The 15,317-nt window shown below is 51.6% G+C and overlaps 1 protein-coding gene across 10 annotated transcripts in view; it reads right to left on the bottom strand.

Moving 5' to 3' along the window:
* Positions 1-1,791: 1,791 nt before the first annotated feature.
* Positions 1,792-15,317, bottom strand: part of Tspan18 (tetraspanin 18) — a 132,602-nt gene continuing 119,076 nt past the window's right edge. For all 10 annotated transcript variants that reach the window (XM_038330804.1, XM_038330803.1, XM_038330806.1 and 7 more), the window contains 5 exons: positions 10,421-10,495; positions 9,451-9,549; positions 8,262-8,444; positions 3,790-3,873; positions 1,792-2,521 (listed from right to left, as the gene is read on the bottom strand). In XM_038330804.1, coding sequence (XP_038186732.1) covers positions 2,474-2,521; positions 3,790-3,873; positions 8,262-8,444; positions 9,451-9,549; positions 10,421-10,495 — 489 coding nt within the window. In that variant the 3' untranslated portion in view covers positions 1,792-2,473. The remainder of the gene's footprint in view (positions 2,522-3,789; positions 3,874-8,261; positions 8,445-9,450; positions 9,550-10,420; positions 10,496-15,317) is intronic.

The raw sequence follows: 15,317 nt of genomic DNA, 5'->3' as shown, positions 1-15,317 counted from the left end.
CGATTTGTGTGGTGTCCTGTTTATATTACAAAATTTCTCTTGATATAGAATATAAAAGGGGGGCTTGGGAGATAACAATGATAAATTAACTGTTTCCTACTACAAGGGAAATTTACAGGTTCCAAAATAGACTATAACGTGTGTGTGTGTCGGGGGGCAGTTCCTGGGGGTGCTGGGCTCAGGGCCCCTGTCATGGTGGGTTTTGAGTAAGTCAGGGCCTTGGGACAGAGTGCTGAGGAGCTTGGGCCACAGATGCAGACTTTACTCCCTGCCTGTAGGATAGGGCTGACCCTTCAGCAGGTGGCTCTGGGTCAGGCAGGGTCTGTTCTCTACTGGATGAGGGTCACAGAGCATCTCAGGGGAGGCTGTTGGTCCTGGGGTGGGAGGTGAAGGAAGGGCTCCCTTCCCCTCCCCTGGGAGTACACAGAGCAGCCCACCAAGCCCCAGAAGAGTGACCTCAGACAGCCTTGTAGGTGGCTATTAGCAACCTCATAGGGTGAAGGCTGCTTGCCCCTCTGGTCCTATGAGGGTGCTGGTTGAGGAGTTGGGCCCACAGCTGAGTTGGATCTGGGCTGCCTTGGGGCTCTTCAACCACTGTATGGAAAGTTCACCTGGTGAGAATCTCTGTTTTACCCTGGAACTGCCTGGACTAGATATCTGACTTCTCAGCCCTCTTTGTCCCTGCCCATTGCTAGAGGCCTTGGCTAGCTCTGGGCAGCAGCCCCTATGGTTGGGCTGTGTCCTGCTCAGCTGGGCCATGAGCTCCCAACAGACCCCAGCTGATCAGTTTGCCTTCCTAGGCAATCGGAGTCCAGTACATGGTGGGTTTTGAGTCAGAGCCAAGGTTCTCTTGGTCAAGGCTGGGAGGCAGCAGTGCGGTCCCCTGACCTGGTGACTCAGTCTGTAGGCTTCATTTCTGGGGATGCAGAAAGACAGCTTTGAAAAGTGGTGCCCAAAGCCCCTCAGGAAGGCCAGGGTGGCTGAGGACGTGAGGAGAGGAAAGAAAGAACAGGAGTGTCCCTTGAACTAGCACAGGCAGCTCCTGTGTGGGTGTGACTCTGAGGTGACAGGAAGGCAGAGAGAAGCTGGGATTAGAGAAGGCTCTTCCCTCTGAGAGGAGAGCAGGCCCCATGCTGTTCCACCACTGCGGGTCCCCCCCCCCCCTGCTGAGCCCACAGCAGACAGTCAAACTTGAGATCCTGACAGACAACACTAGTGGATTTAACACGGTCCTGACAGAGTCGGGCATCTTGTAACCCAGTTGGCAACCTAGTCTGTAGTTTGAGGTGTGTGTGTGTGTGTGTGTGTGTGTGTGTGTGTGTGTGTGTGTATGCTTTGGCTGTGAACCTGTCGGTCTGGGTAGTCTGAGACTAGAGAGAATAACAAAATGTCACACGGACAGCAAAAGGACAGAAAGGATGTCACGGTAGGGATGACTGAGAGGCTGTGGGGTTCTTGTCTGCAGACAAGAGTTATGACCTTAACCTCTAGGAAGGAGACAGTGAAGGAACATGGACAGAAGCACAGGAAAACGGAACCCCCTTCTGTCTTCTGAGGGGCTGGTGCCACCAGAGGCTGCGTTGGGAGGTAGTGAGTTAGGGTGGAGGTATGCAGGGGTGAATTCTTGGCAGAGACCTTGAAGAACAAACACATTCAAGCTCCAGCTCTGGGTGGAAAGAGAGAAATGGACAATACTGGGAGTGTCTCCCACCAGGGGCCAGAGTGAGGGGTACGGCCCACGAGGACAAGTGATGGATGACAGAAGGCTTAGGTAAAGGAACAAGCAGGGCAGACTGGACACAGTATGGACTTTTCTCAGCTGTAGAACGTGGTGTGGGCAGTTGCTGGCCAGTCTACATTGGGATGTTGAGGCAGATCTGATGGAGTCCTGGCTGGAGTAAGAGCAACCCAGGGGTGACCTTGTCATGCACATGCTGTGTGACTGTGGACAGGTCACTGCCCTTTTGTGGCCCTCGGAGAGGCTTTGATCCGAGAGATGAGGAAATCAGATCCAGTGCCACACACAGCCACCCTCAGCCAGGCAGGAGCTGGGACAGCTTCACCGTCCAGCAGGTGGTGCTGCAGATTCTGTCCTTGTGAAAAGAGTCTGGCTCATCCTCCAGGGTCTGTTTCTGTCTTCTGGTTGCTCAGATCCTGGAAATGCTAAGAGAGGGGACCCAGACCAGGGGACAGTCCAGTCTGACAGGGCCTGGGGGCTCTGAGGCTGATAATCCTTTGGTCTTAGCTGGTCCCAGGCCAGCCCTAGGTCCTTGACTAGTTCATGGCTCTTGCCTTGGAGACAAGGTGAGGCTCTTCAGTTCACATCTGTCTTTGTTTTGTTTTGTTTTTAAAAAAATTAGCTCTATGTTCCTGGCCTTCCAGGCTGGCCTTGCCTCCTCCCCTGGGGCCAGAGGACAGGGAGGGGAGGGCTGGCTACTGGGCAGTGGCAGGCTGGGTATCTTCAGACCATCGCCTACTGGATGCCCCGGAAGAGACACATGGCAAAGATCATGAGGAAAAGCTGCAGAGAAAGGAAGAAGGTGATCCAGGGTCAGGTTGGGTTACACTGAGGGGCTACCCAGCATGCTTCCTGAGAGGATTTTTTGACACCGCCCAGAGCAAGCATGTGTTTGCCATCTGTCTAAGAAGTGGGCTTTGGAAAGTAAGTGATCCGGTTAAGCAGTTCACGTCTGTATTTCTCGGGTCAGCAGAGACTTTAAGCGAAGCATGACCCTTCTTGGGCCCCGAGTGTGTACCAAGCACTTACCATGTAAAGTATGTTTTAAGTTCTGTGTCAGCAGCTTTTCTAACCAGCAGGAAGTGAGGCACAGGGAGGCCACACAACCTGATTCAGGTCACACAGTTCCAGTGGGATAGCCCTGCTTGAGCAAAGACACACTGTCCCCAGAGCCCTTGCTTCCAGCCCTCGCACACTCAGCCACTTCACAGGGACATGACGAGGTCTGCAGAGGTTACAGCACTCTGACCTAGACCTGTGGCTACAGCGAGGCAAAGCGATGTACACACATTTTTGAAATGTGCCCAGTTTTTGCCTGGTTGCCCAGCCTCAGGAAGATCTGTGTGCCTGCTATTGGCTTTAGTTCCCACGGGAAGCCTTGTTCACGTCCAGCATTGCTAGCATATAGCAAAGGGCTCAGTGCATGCTTGTGGAATTAACGAATGTCGCCTCCATTTCCCCTGTGACTTGCACAGAACTATTATCCCGAGAGACAAGACACAGAGGATGCTGAACAGGAGATATCCATGGTGTCAGGTGGTTACAGCACTCTTGAGGGGGCCCCTGAAGAGCGGGAGGCAAGGGCCAAGCATCAAGCTGCCTGGCTTCATTGTCCCAAAGTGTATTCTAGAACTGGGCAGGGCGTGGTAAGAAGGGAAGGCTGAAGCACCACCTAGTGGTAGCTCAAAGGTCAGCAGCCACTCAGATGTGTGTGGTTTGGGGCCTTGGGATGAAGAATCCTAATGCTCCACTGCCAAGTTAAAAAGACACCCCGAACACTTGCAAAGGCAGGGCCTTATCAGGAAGGCCCAAGCCTTCAAGGCAGCTCAGATGTCCTACAAAGTGCACTTGGACTGCAGAGCTGGGGTGAGGTGGGGTGTCCTTAGGGCCTGTCTGTCTTTATTCTTCTGGGACAGGCAGGCATATAACTTCAGGCTACAAGAATTTCTTCAGCAGCAGACATTTGCAGCAGCCAGCAGTCATGGATCTGGGAAGTAGGTTGTGTGTCCAGGCCCAGGCCCCGGGGCTTCTTCCCAGAGGTCCCTACTCACCTCAATAGCCAGCACCCCAATGGCAAAGGCCCCAGCCAGGTAGACGTAGGTTTCAAAGGTGTTGAGAATCACCGTGTAACAGCCCTGTGAAGGAAAGGCCAGGGATGAGGGAGGTGCATTCTGCAGCTGGGGCTCTAGGGCTCAGTAACTACAGGCTGACATTTTCTTTCCTTTTTCCCTTCCTTCCTTTCCTTGCTTCCTTCCTTTCTTCCTTCCTCCCTCCCTCCCTCCCTCCTCCCTGACTCCCTCCCTCCTTCCATTCCTCTCTCTTTCTTTCCCCTCTGAGACAGGGTTTCTCTGTGCATCCTTGGCTGTTCTGGACAGGCTAGGCTTGAACTCACAGAGATCCACCTGCCTCTGCCTCAAGTGCTGGGATTAAAGGAGCATACCACTACCGCCTGGCCAGGCTGACATTTTCATACTGACGTCTGGAAGGAGGAAGTCTCAGGTCATTGAAAGAATTGAGACCATCCCCCCTCCTCAGTGACAGGCTGAAACCTCCCAAGGCTAACTTAGTCTTAGACCCAGGGTATGAGGAAATGCCCAAACACCCAGGCTTCCTGGTGCTCTTTAGAAGTGGGGATTGAGCCCCAAAGTCAGAGCTGGCTGGGCTTCTTCAATCAGAATGTCCTATGGTGCCCCCCCGTCTCCCCTCCCGCTCAGGTGGACAGCAGCTCGCAGAGGTTCTCAGTGCCCCTCAGTCCCTCTCTTGACCAGCCCGGCTGCGAACTTGTCACAGTTCTTCTCCCTCAGGCTCCCAGGAGCAGTCACCTCCAGTGACTCCAGCCTGCTGCCCTCTATCACCTTGGATGACAGATAAGCAGGGGAGCCAAGACTTCTCCCACTGGGCCCCAAGCACATCATGCTGGCCACAGACACCAGTCCGTCACAAGTCCTCCCTGTGAATTATATATGCAGCAGTGCTAGGGATCGAACCTAGGACCTAATGCTGACCGTGCAAATGCTCTACCACTGAGCCATACCTAGCCCAGCTCTGAATGAAGTACATGCATTTTTTGAGATAGGATCTCATGTAGTCCGGGCTACCTAGAACTCTCTATGTAGCTGAGGATAGCCTTAAACTTCTAATCCTCCTGGCTTTATCACCTGAGTGCTAGGATTACCCAGTTTATAGGGTGGTGGGATGGAACCTATGATTTGTGCATGCTAGACAAGCCGATTTGGCTGAGCTGACCCTCAGTCACCTGAAACACATTCTTAAAGAAACAGATTTTCTTTGGACCCAACTGGAAGACTTCCAAGTGGGCTGGTTTGGTGGTGTGTCAGGGGCGGGAATCATGCCCATCTATGTGGAGTGATTGTTGGATGTCAGGTTCTGCTGAGACTGGGGTCTTGGTGTTCAAATCTCTTGCTGTTTCCTACCCAGAATCCCAGTATCTTTGGCTAGAAGTGGATTTGAGGAGTCTATGTCTGAGCAAGGAGACAGTGGGACCTGATCAGGGACAGTGGCCAGGTGGGAGTTGTGGTATTTTCCAAGGGGAGGCTGACTAGGAGCCAAGCAGAGGACCCGAGTGGACAGACAGACTGCCTAGACACACCCAGACCCTAACACAAGGCTTGCTAGGAGCTAAGCAGGGGACCCGAGTGGACAGAAAGACTGCCTAGACACACCCAGACCCTAGCACAAGGGGAGGCTTGCTAGGCACTAAGCAGGGGACCCGAGTGGACAGACACACTCAGACCCCAGCACAGATGGTCTGAGCTGAGCAGGTTGGTTGGTGGAAACTCCTCAGGGCCAGTGGAAGCCTTGGCGTGAGTGGCAGAGGCGACGGTGCTACCTACCCTTAGTATTCCCTCTGCCAGGAGCTTACTTCATGAGCCCTACACCATTTGGTCCTCCATGCGGCCTCTATCTGTGGTTTACCTCCTCAGAAACAGGGAGAGACCAGGTGGGTGGCTCGCTCGAGGCCACACACATAGAAAGAAAGAAGCCCAGATTCAGAAAGGGGCTGAGATTCCATTTTTCTCCACCCTGAGTGGACAGAGCTGTACTTCAGAAATTCCTGTCCTTGTCTGGCCAAGATCTTCTATCAGAGCCTGGAACTGACCACACCCCGGGTATTACCTCACGATGGGGCACCCCATCTGGTGCGGGGACAGACATCACTCTCTAGATACATGTCCTATCACCTGTCCCCCAATGTTGGGAGAGGGAATGTTCCCCACCCTGGTTCCTGATCATGGTCACCCCAAACCAACCACAGAGAGGCCAGCTCATCCTGGGCAGCAACACCCACATCTTCATCATTCGAGTGCCCTTCCCAGGCCCAAGGATGAATACCATATTGCCTATTCGGGATCCCTGGATATCTCAAAAGAATTTCACATTCAACATTCCCCAAATTCACACACAATGTCCCTCAACTCAGAAAGCAGAGAAATACCTTTGTCACAAGCCTGCACTCACACTGAGACTTGTCACAAGGCCAACAAATGACCTCACCGCCACTCCAGTCTATCACAACATCCTCCCTCCCTGGGACCACTGTTCATGCAAAACTGTGCTGAATTCCTAGCACCAAGGCAGCCAGAGTGCCGAGCCAGCCACCTCCACATCCCCGGGAGAACTTCTAGCAGTCTGGCTTGTGCCAGTCACAAATGTGTCCTGGGATTTGTGGAAGGCAGTTCTGAGAGAACCCAACTGGAGATGGTCTCCTGGCGGGAACTCCTAACAGAAGAGAGGGCTCTGAGGGGATGTGAGCGCAAGAAGCAGCCCCAACAGCTGGCCCCACTGAACCCGGAGAGACTCTGCGACGGAAAATCAATATGGTGGTTCTCAGCCCAGGAGACAGCAGGAGTGTGCTCATGGGGGAAGTGTCTAGAAACCAGGAACTTGCAGGAGAAAGTTCAGAATGGGAGGGGGGCAGGAGCCTGGCTCCTGAGCCCTCAGCAGCTCCTTCAGTAAGGAAATTGTGCATCTTCTCTGGTCTGCTCCTTCTTTATAGATCTCCTGCTACTCCAGAGCTCCCTGTCCTCAGCAAGGTCCTGGTGGCTGCATTCTGAAGGAAGTGGGGTGTCACACTTTCTCATAAGGGTGTGACTCAGTTGCTCAAATGTTCTTTGCTCATATCACCTTAGCTAAATGTGTGATTCCAGGACCCGTGAGGGGCATCAGGAGAGGCAAGGCTTCTGCCTCATACTCCAGAGCTATGATAGACTTTCTTCCCCAGTAGGAAAAGGGGCAAGGGGACAATTGGGTCAGCAGACTTGGCTTTCAGTGGATAGGTAACAGCTCAGACCTGTCAGCTGTGGACTCCCCACAGCCTTGGTGCTCCCCAAATCCCATTTGCTCTTCACACTGGTACCTGAGATCTGAACCTTCAGTGGTCTGTCTCTCCATAGCATTCATGCCCTAGTGCTCACCATCTTTATTTCTGTCTCTTCCCTGGGGTAGGGAAACAGAATGCCTGGCAGAGAAGCCGAGATCTGGCCTATCCCAGGCAAGGTCCAGGGACAAGAGCTCAGTTCTTGGTATCAGCTTGAGGCCATGGGATCAGGTCTCAGCCCATTGATGCCCTTGCTTGGGACTCTGAGACCCTTGAGACCAGCCTGTGCACCTTCCAGCACTTCTTCAGCCCACTGCCATCTCACAACCAGCACCGTGGGCAAGGATCATGTTTGCTCATGGTTCGCACCACCTCCCACCTCCCCCAGACAAGATCCCCGTAGGAGTGGGGCCGTTCATGGTTCACACCACCTCCCACCTCCCCCAGACCAGATCCCCATGGGAGTGAGGCCGCTCATGGTTCACACCACCTCCCACCTCCCCCAGACCAGATCCCCATGGGAGTGAGGCCTTGTCTCTTGTGTTCCACCAGTTCCTCGGCACTTGGAATTCTCCCAGCAAAGTCTGGCCAGGGCAGAAACCCAGGGGTGGTTCTCATCTTCATCCCCTCCTTCCTCCCTGCATGCTTCACCCAACTCTTTCTGTCTCTTCTCTTTATGGAGGGCAGGGCCTCTGGCCAGCAGGAAGGAGGGGGCTCAGGGTGAAGTGGAGCTGTGCTCCTTGTTGAGGGACCAAGATGGGACCTTTGTTTCCTAAGAAAAACAAGGCTGAGATGAAACCCTCAGATTACAGGAGAAGAAAGATGTCTAGACACCTCTCTGATCATCTAGGGTCAGGTCAAAGAGAGTCTGCTCCCCTGGGATCAAGGAATGCCCCAACTGGTCAGAATAAGTTTCCTCATACATAAGAGTATATGCTTATGGAACATCCCCTTGCCCCAACTTTTGTTCTTAGAAGTTTGGAAAACTCACCTTGAAACCATATCCTGTCCATGTGATCCTCTCCCTACTTCCTTGGATCTCAGAAGCATGAGTAGGAGCCCATGCCGTAGCCAGAACTCTGTCTAAAATTCTGCCCACCACCTTCAGACCCTCTGGGCAGACATTGCTTCCCCCCAGCTTTGCCCTATTTGTGGAGTGTCTCCCTGCTGGGAACAGAGCCGTACCTGTTTGTTTATGAATGGACTCCTCCCCAGCTGGCACTCCTCCCTGCTCAACAGTACCCCATCACGAGTCTGGGGTTCCCTCCTGCAGCAGGCCTTGGGCACCTCTTCACTGTCCAGTGTCAGCAGCCGAAACACGGAGGCCATCTTGAAATCTTCGGGCCCATTGACCCCACAGCAGCCAAACTAGAAGAGAACCGAAGAGGAAGCTAGAGCTGGACCAGAGGGGACATCAGCCTCTGCCAGGGGCCAGCTCCTCTGCCCTCTGTGTGGCAGTGGTGATGCCCAGTGTCTCTGTACTTTAGGGTACTCTTTGTAAGAAGAACATGGTAGTGTATCCCTTACCTCCCCAGCACCTGGTAAGCGCTTCATGTACAGTTGCTATGATTTCATATCATGATATGCTAATTATTGTTACATTTGGCATGTGTATATTTTCTCATGTGCAGAAGTATGTGCGGGGGGGGGGACACATGTGTGTGTATGCATGGAGGCCAGAGGACAATCTCAGATATCATTATTCAGGTGCTGTCCTTTTTTTATTTTGTGTGTGACAGGGTTTCTCTGTGTAGCCGTGGCTGTCCTGGAACTTGCTCTGTAGACCAGACTGGCTTTGAACTCAGAGATCCGCCTGCTTCTGCCTCCTGAGTGTAGGGATGAAAGGCTTGCGCCCACCACCACCAAACTGCATCTTATCTTTTGAGAGGGGAGCTTTCCCGGGACCTGGGGCTCAGATTAGGCTAGACTGGCTGGCCAGTAGCCTTTTTCTCTCCTGTCTCCACCTCTCCTTCCAGTGTTGGCACTATGAGCATACATCCTAACAGCGGCTTTTTACATGGGTGCTGGGGATGAAACTCAGGTCCTCATGATAACATAGCAAGCGCTTACAGACTCAACCATCTCCCAGCCCCTGTATTGATTATTATTAACATCAGTGGCCAATGGCAATGGCTATGGCTTGAGGCTTTAAGTCAGGGGCAGTGAGAGATTCTGTGGAGAGTCTGTACTATGCGTGGCTAGCGTGCTTCACACGCGATGATTCACAGGTCAGGAGTGGGATCGGTGATTCTTGATTGATTGTTGATGTCTGGTCAGGCAGGGGAATGGGAGGGCTCTAGAGGTCGACCTCCCTGTCAACATTATGGCTTTGAATGCTCATGCATCCCAGGATGGCATGGGAAGGGACACTCACTGTGATCATGACCGAATTCCAGGTGGCAGAGAACACATCCGTGTCATTGTTGCCCTGGTAGTGCTTGGTGAGCTCCCTGGTGAAGAACTCACGGGTGAGCTGGGGACAAAGGAGAGGAAGCAGAGTCTTCTCAGCCTGGCCTCTCAGGTCATCCTAAGTTGTTCATTTTAGGCAGGCACCCTTCCCAAGGTTTGGGGCCTTGCTGTGTCATCAAAGGCCACTGTTGTGGCAACGATGTCTGCATACGCAGGCCTCAGCTAACCCCAAGATGGAACACACTGGGACCCCTGCTCAGCTTTGGGGCTCTTCTCAGAGGATGGACATAGGGAAGTGGGGGAGAGGAGACGATTGTCATCCCATCCTTCAGAATGAACAGGTGACAGGCCCAACCTTCAAGAAGCCAAGGTATGGGTAAAGAGGGAGCCTTTGATTACCCATAGCTTCCAGCTATGTCCTCAAAGTCTCCTTGTCCCAGGCCAGCCCATACATCTTATCTTTCCTGCCCTCCTGTTTGGAGTTCAGGCCCTTCTAGCTGTAGTGCCAGGCCTTGCCCACTAGGCTCAGGATAAGGAGCTGACAGAAGTTTCTGGAATGAATGGCCCATGCAGTAGGCTAATCAGAGAGGCTGGTAGCCTAGCCTGGCACACCACATGCCCAGACTGAGGTTGTCTTCTCCAACCACCTGGCCATGTGCCACCCACGAACAGGCTGACACTGGGTTGGATATAAATTCTAGAACCAGGCTGGAGAGGGGACCCACAGGCACCCCTAGGTGAGGACTTCTGGAAATACTCCTACAGGAAGAGACTTCACTGGGCTGGGGTGCTCTGGCCCTTCCCAGGATGCTTGTGCCACATTTAGGCTTGTGGCACTGGACATGAGACAGCTATCTCTAAGAGGCTCTTTGAGGAGGCCCCCAGAGCTCAGTGGGCGGCGAGGGTAGCAGGGTGGAAAGCTGAGTGGTACATACGTGCTCCCTGAAGATGAAGGCCAGGATGGCTGCTGAGAGCTCTACCAGGAAGATGACCAGGATAAAGATGAAAAACTGCAGAGAGAGGGCAGTCATGAGGCCCCGTGGGCACCGTCCTCCCTACACCCCCGTGATAGATGGAGCACTCATCTTGTAAGACAGACCATCGCTGCCATAAATCACTGTTTTCATAACAAACACACCAAGGGTCTACCCTCGGAGCCGCAGAGTTGCAATAAAACGTATGAGCAATGCAGACAAATAAATCTGTCTTCCGAGTGCATGGTCACCTAGAGAGGCTGCTTTGTGTCGTGTGTAACTAGAACAGCCCTACCTGGGGGCCCTGGGAGGATGTTGCTGCTGCTGCTGCTGGAATCTGCTCGGGCTTCCTTTAGAGACATTTCACTTAATGAATTATCCAAGATGTGGGATCCTGAATTCTTGGGGATCCCAGGCTGGGTTTCCCACCCTGTCAACCTCAAGGCCACTTTTTTCCTGCCCCTGTGCCTCTGGTTGCCATGGAAATAGTGAGGCCATGCTGTCTTCAGTGGAAGCAGGGAAGCCATATTATCTTCAGCTGAAACAGAGGCGTGAGAGGGTCAGGAAGGTAGTGGGACTCCCAGAAAGTCCAGGGGAGGGGAGTTTGATGTTCAACACAGAGGCCTGTCGGCTCCACTCACTAAATTCCTATGTTCCACAGACTAACCAGGATGCTCTTGTGTGGGGCTCTCCCATGCTGGGTGGTCCCTTGTGGTAAAGTTAAGCTCCAGCCTCACTCCTGAGAGGCCTTCCTGACCTCTCCCAGTAGGGCCTCTCACCTCATAGCATCATTAGAGACACCCCGCCCAGCGCCCGGCGCATCCCTGTTGTAGGACTTTGCCTCTCACTGCAGGCTGCCTTCCTCCAGCATTCTAGAGGCCTCACAAATGGACAGATTGTCATGATGATCCTGTGATGTGCTGTATGTCTCAGGCCCTGGCCTCACCAACACTGTTTTGGACTTGGTTCAGAAAATATTCCAGTACAAATTCAATGCCACCAACAGAGGATCCACAGTGAGCGGGCACACACAGAGGCTGGTCCCTATATCCCATTCTCCTGGCCACACTCAGCCTATACTGGTTGTACTGGACCAGGAGATGGTGTATTAGATTTAGCCTGAGGAAATCTTAGGTTCCTCTTTCCCAATAACATGGGGCTGGTAACAAGGATCGATGATGTAATGGAGTGAAGATGTCCCCAGTTTACACAGGAAGAGTCTTAGGTTCAGAGAGGTTAAAAAGTCAGCCGTGGGATGCACAGCCAAATACCAAAGCTCAAGCTCACAAACATCTTTGATCCATCTCCTCCTTGCACCTCCTTCCCAAAGCTTCCATTGAGTGCCTGCTCTGAGATAATGTTGGCCAACACACACAAGGCAGACACAGGCTCACCCTGGGCTGCACTGCTCAAGCCTTGGGAGAGAGGCCAAGAATGAATGTGCCAAATCTTGGTCTGGGAAAGGGGAAGAGCAGCAGAGGCAGGGAGCCTGGGAGCTCCCACCTGCAGATCTGCCCTGCACAGGGTGTGAATTTCAAGAGGAAAGTTCAGGTTGTAACACCTACACCAGAGGCCATGCTACTTCCAGCCCCCTGGGCTCCTCCAGCCGGGTTACTCCCTCCCACTCCTGCATCTTCTCACTGCTTGGGACTTTCCCCAGGGGGCCTAGGATGTGGGATGTCCTTCTGTACGTGTGTTGCTTTTATTGGTTGATGAATAAAGTTGTTTCAGCCAATGGCTTAGCAGAGTACAGCCAAGCAGGAATAGCAAACAGCTATATAGAGAGTAGGTGGAGTCAAAGAGACACCATGTAGCTGTTGAAGAAGACAGACACCAGAACTTACCAGTAGGCCACAGCCTCATGGTATAACAGAGAATAATAGAAATGGGTTAATTTAAGATATAAGAGCTAGCTGGAAATGTACCTGAGACATTGGCCAAACAGTGTTGTAATTAATATAGTTTCTGTATGATTATCCGGATCAGGGTGGCCAGGAAACGACAGAGCAGTCTCCATTTACAGGCCTAGGATGCCCTCCCAGGGAACACCCGCCCTTTGATTCCCACCTCTGTTAAGCCTGGGTGCTCTTCCCCATGATGAATGCCCTGGTTCTCCTTCCTAATAAACAGTCACCAACTTTCACATAGTACAGCTAAGGCAATTGCTAAATACACTCACTCCCCCCTTCCTTCTCTTTCCCCTCACTGCCCTTGTTAAAGTTAGAATCTTTAGGTAATCTGGACATAGGGCTTCTTGTGACATTCAGAGGAGACACACAGGAAATGGCCAGGATAGACCCTTAATAGAGGCATGGCAAGTGCTAGTGTTGGGGACACTGACCCACACATGTGCTGTCATTGTTAGCTAGGTTAGTCATCAGGTGACTAGTCAGAGGGCCAATTATCCTTAGACTTGGGGTTCTTAGCCCCAGAACCAGGCAGGGTTTGCTCCGTATCTAGGCCTTATTGTTGCAGACCTTGGGATCAGGGTCCTGGAATGGCTAAAGTCATATTGTTTTCCCTGTTCAGACAACCAGGCTAAGGAGGAAGTTAAAAGCCTCCAGGGAGCCCCAGAGGCCACCAGGGTCTGACTCAGTGGCCCTCTCTACAGCAGCAACCACACAGCCAGCTTTTGTTTGGAAAGACACTGGTTGGGACCTTCCAGAAAACCTTCCCAAAGGAACTGTAGCTCAGGAGGCAGAATGCTAGCCTAGCATATTCTGTCCTGGAATGGATCCCTAGCATTGCACGACCTGGGCCTGGAGGCACACCTGTAACCCTGGCACTTGATGGGGGGCAGGAGGATCAGAAGGTCAAGATCATTATCCTCACTCCCATAGCAGCCTGGGCTTACATAAGACCCTGTCTTAGAAGCACAGAAAAGCCTCTTAAAGCATCAGTGCCCCCTCAACCCCACCCTACCACATGCATGGTCCCTGTACATGTGTTTGCATATACCTCATACATTACTATATAACCCACCAAACACACAACCCAGGTACACATACCATATGTCCATGGCAAAACATAAATGCACACATAATATGTACATATGCACCTGTAATAAACTATACAGGGTACCATACTTGTATACCCAGAACACATTCATGTGTATTCACACATACATGTATATACTTAGAACATACATACGCACATTGATGTGGGATTCCCCTCTTTATGCTATGAATATGTTTTATTGCCAGTGGTTATTAAAGAAGTTGTTTTGGTCAATGGCTTAATAGAGTAAAGCCAGGTGGGAAATCTGAACAGAAATATATGGAGAGAAGGTGGAGTCAAAGAGATGCCATGTAGCTGCCGAAGGAGACAGATGCCCTGGGAACCTTACTGGGAAACCATGAGTCTTGTGTTAAAATATAAAATAATAGAAATGGGTTAATTTAAGATGTAAGAGCTAGCTAGAAATATGCTTAAGCTATTGGATATACAGTATTGCAATTTATATAGTTTCTGTGTGATTATCTCTGGTTTGGGCGACCAGGAAATGAACGAGCAGTCTCTGCGTACACACATGCCCACAGCTCTAGTGTAGCCCTCTTATGCATGATTTTGGCCTGTAAAGATCTATTTTGGGTTGGGGCCTGAACAGCCCTGGTTTGGATGGCAGCAGTCTGAGTATTCTGCTCTGCCTCTGGTCCACACTGACTTTAGGCTTGTGTGAACTGGACCTGGGAGCTGGGTGAGCAAGGAACAGATAGAGGCGGAGTGGTAGGGGGGAAAATGAGCAGGAAGAGGAACTGAGAGATGGCTGAAGCAGAGAGGGGAGTGGAGGGGCCTATGTGGAGACAGAGGGGTTCAGCGAGGACCTGGCTGGGACAGTTCTTAGCTGTCCTAAGAGGACTAGGCTGATTCAGCCTGTCCCAGCTCTCAACCTTTTTCTTAACTTGATGGAAAACAAATGCCCCATTCTCCTCTCCAGCTGGCAGGGTGCAGGGCACACTTAGCTGAGGCTGGCAAGGCAGCAGAGCCCAGACTGCTCTCAGTCAAGAGCACAGGCTGCCTTCCGGGCTTGGCTGCAGGGATGGACCCATTAACAGAGATGTATCCCTGGGGGCAAAGGCGAGGAGGAGAAGGCACATTCTACTTTCTGCATCTTTTTTCTTTCTCCTCTCTCTTATTGAGACAGAATCTAACCCTGTAGCCCTGGCTGGCCTTGATCTCACAACAGTTCTGCATTAGCCTCCTCTATGCTGGGATTACAGGTGGATACCACTGTGCAGGGTTCACAACCCCTCTTGTTACGTGTGCCTGTTTGTATATGTATTTCAATTAGCATACAAAGTAGCGAGTTTCTTTATGGCATTTTCATACTTCTTTAGTTTTGGTTGCTCTTTCCATGTACTCCCTCATCTCCCCATCTCCTCACCCCTTCCTTCTTAGCACACCTAATTCACTTTTCTTATCATATATATTCTGGTATCTTCCCATTCCCTCTCTTAAAGCCTCTGTTTTTTCCTCTCTTGGGCCTCTTGCTAGTTTTCTGGCCTCTACCAAGTACTTATTCCCACATAAATACACATAAATAAAAATTAGAAGTTTGCATCTGCATGAGAAAGAACATGAGCTATTTGTCTTTCTGTGCTTGAGTTACCTTACTTAATGCAATATTTTCCAGTTCCACCCATTTTGTCTGCGAATTTAATAAATTTCATTTTTTCTTTATGGCTGAATAAAAATTCCATTGTGTATATGCATAACGTTTTCATTATCCATTCATCCATTTTCTGGCTATTGTGAACAGAGCAGCAGTGAACATGGATGTGTAAGCCTCTCCGTGGTAGGGCTATGGGACCCTCTGGGCACCTGCCTAGGAGCAGCACAAACGGGTCCTCACATACTG

This window comes from Arvicola amphibius, chromosome 5 (genome assembly GCF_903992535.2).
Source record: "Arvicola amphibius chromosome 5, mArvAmp1.2, whole genome shotgun sequence".
In the NCBI taxonomy this organism is placed as follows: Eukaryota; Metazoa; Chordata; class Mammalia; order Rodentia; family Cricetidae; genus Arvicola; species Arvicola amphibius.
The sequence above is the reverse complement of the archived record's forward strand: the minus strand, read 5'-3'. Positions and strand labels throughout refer to the sequence as shown.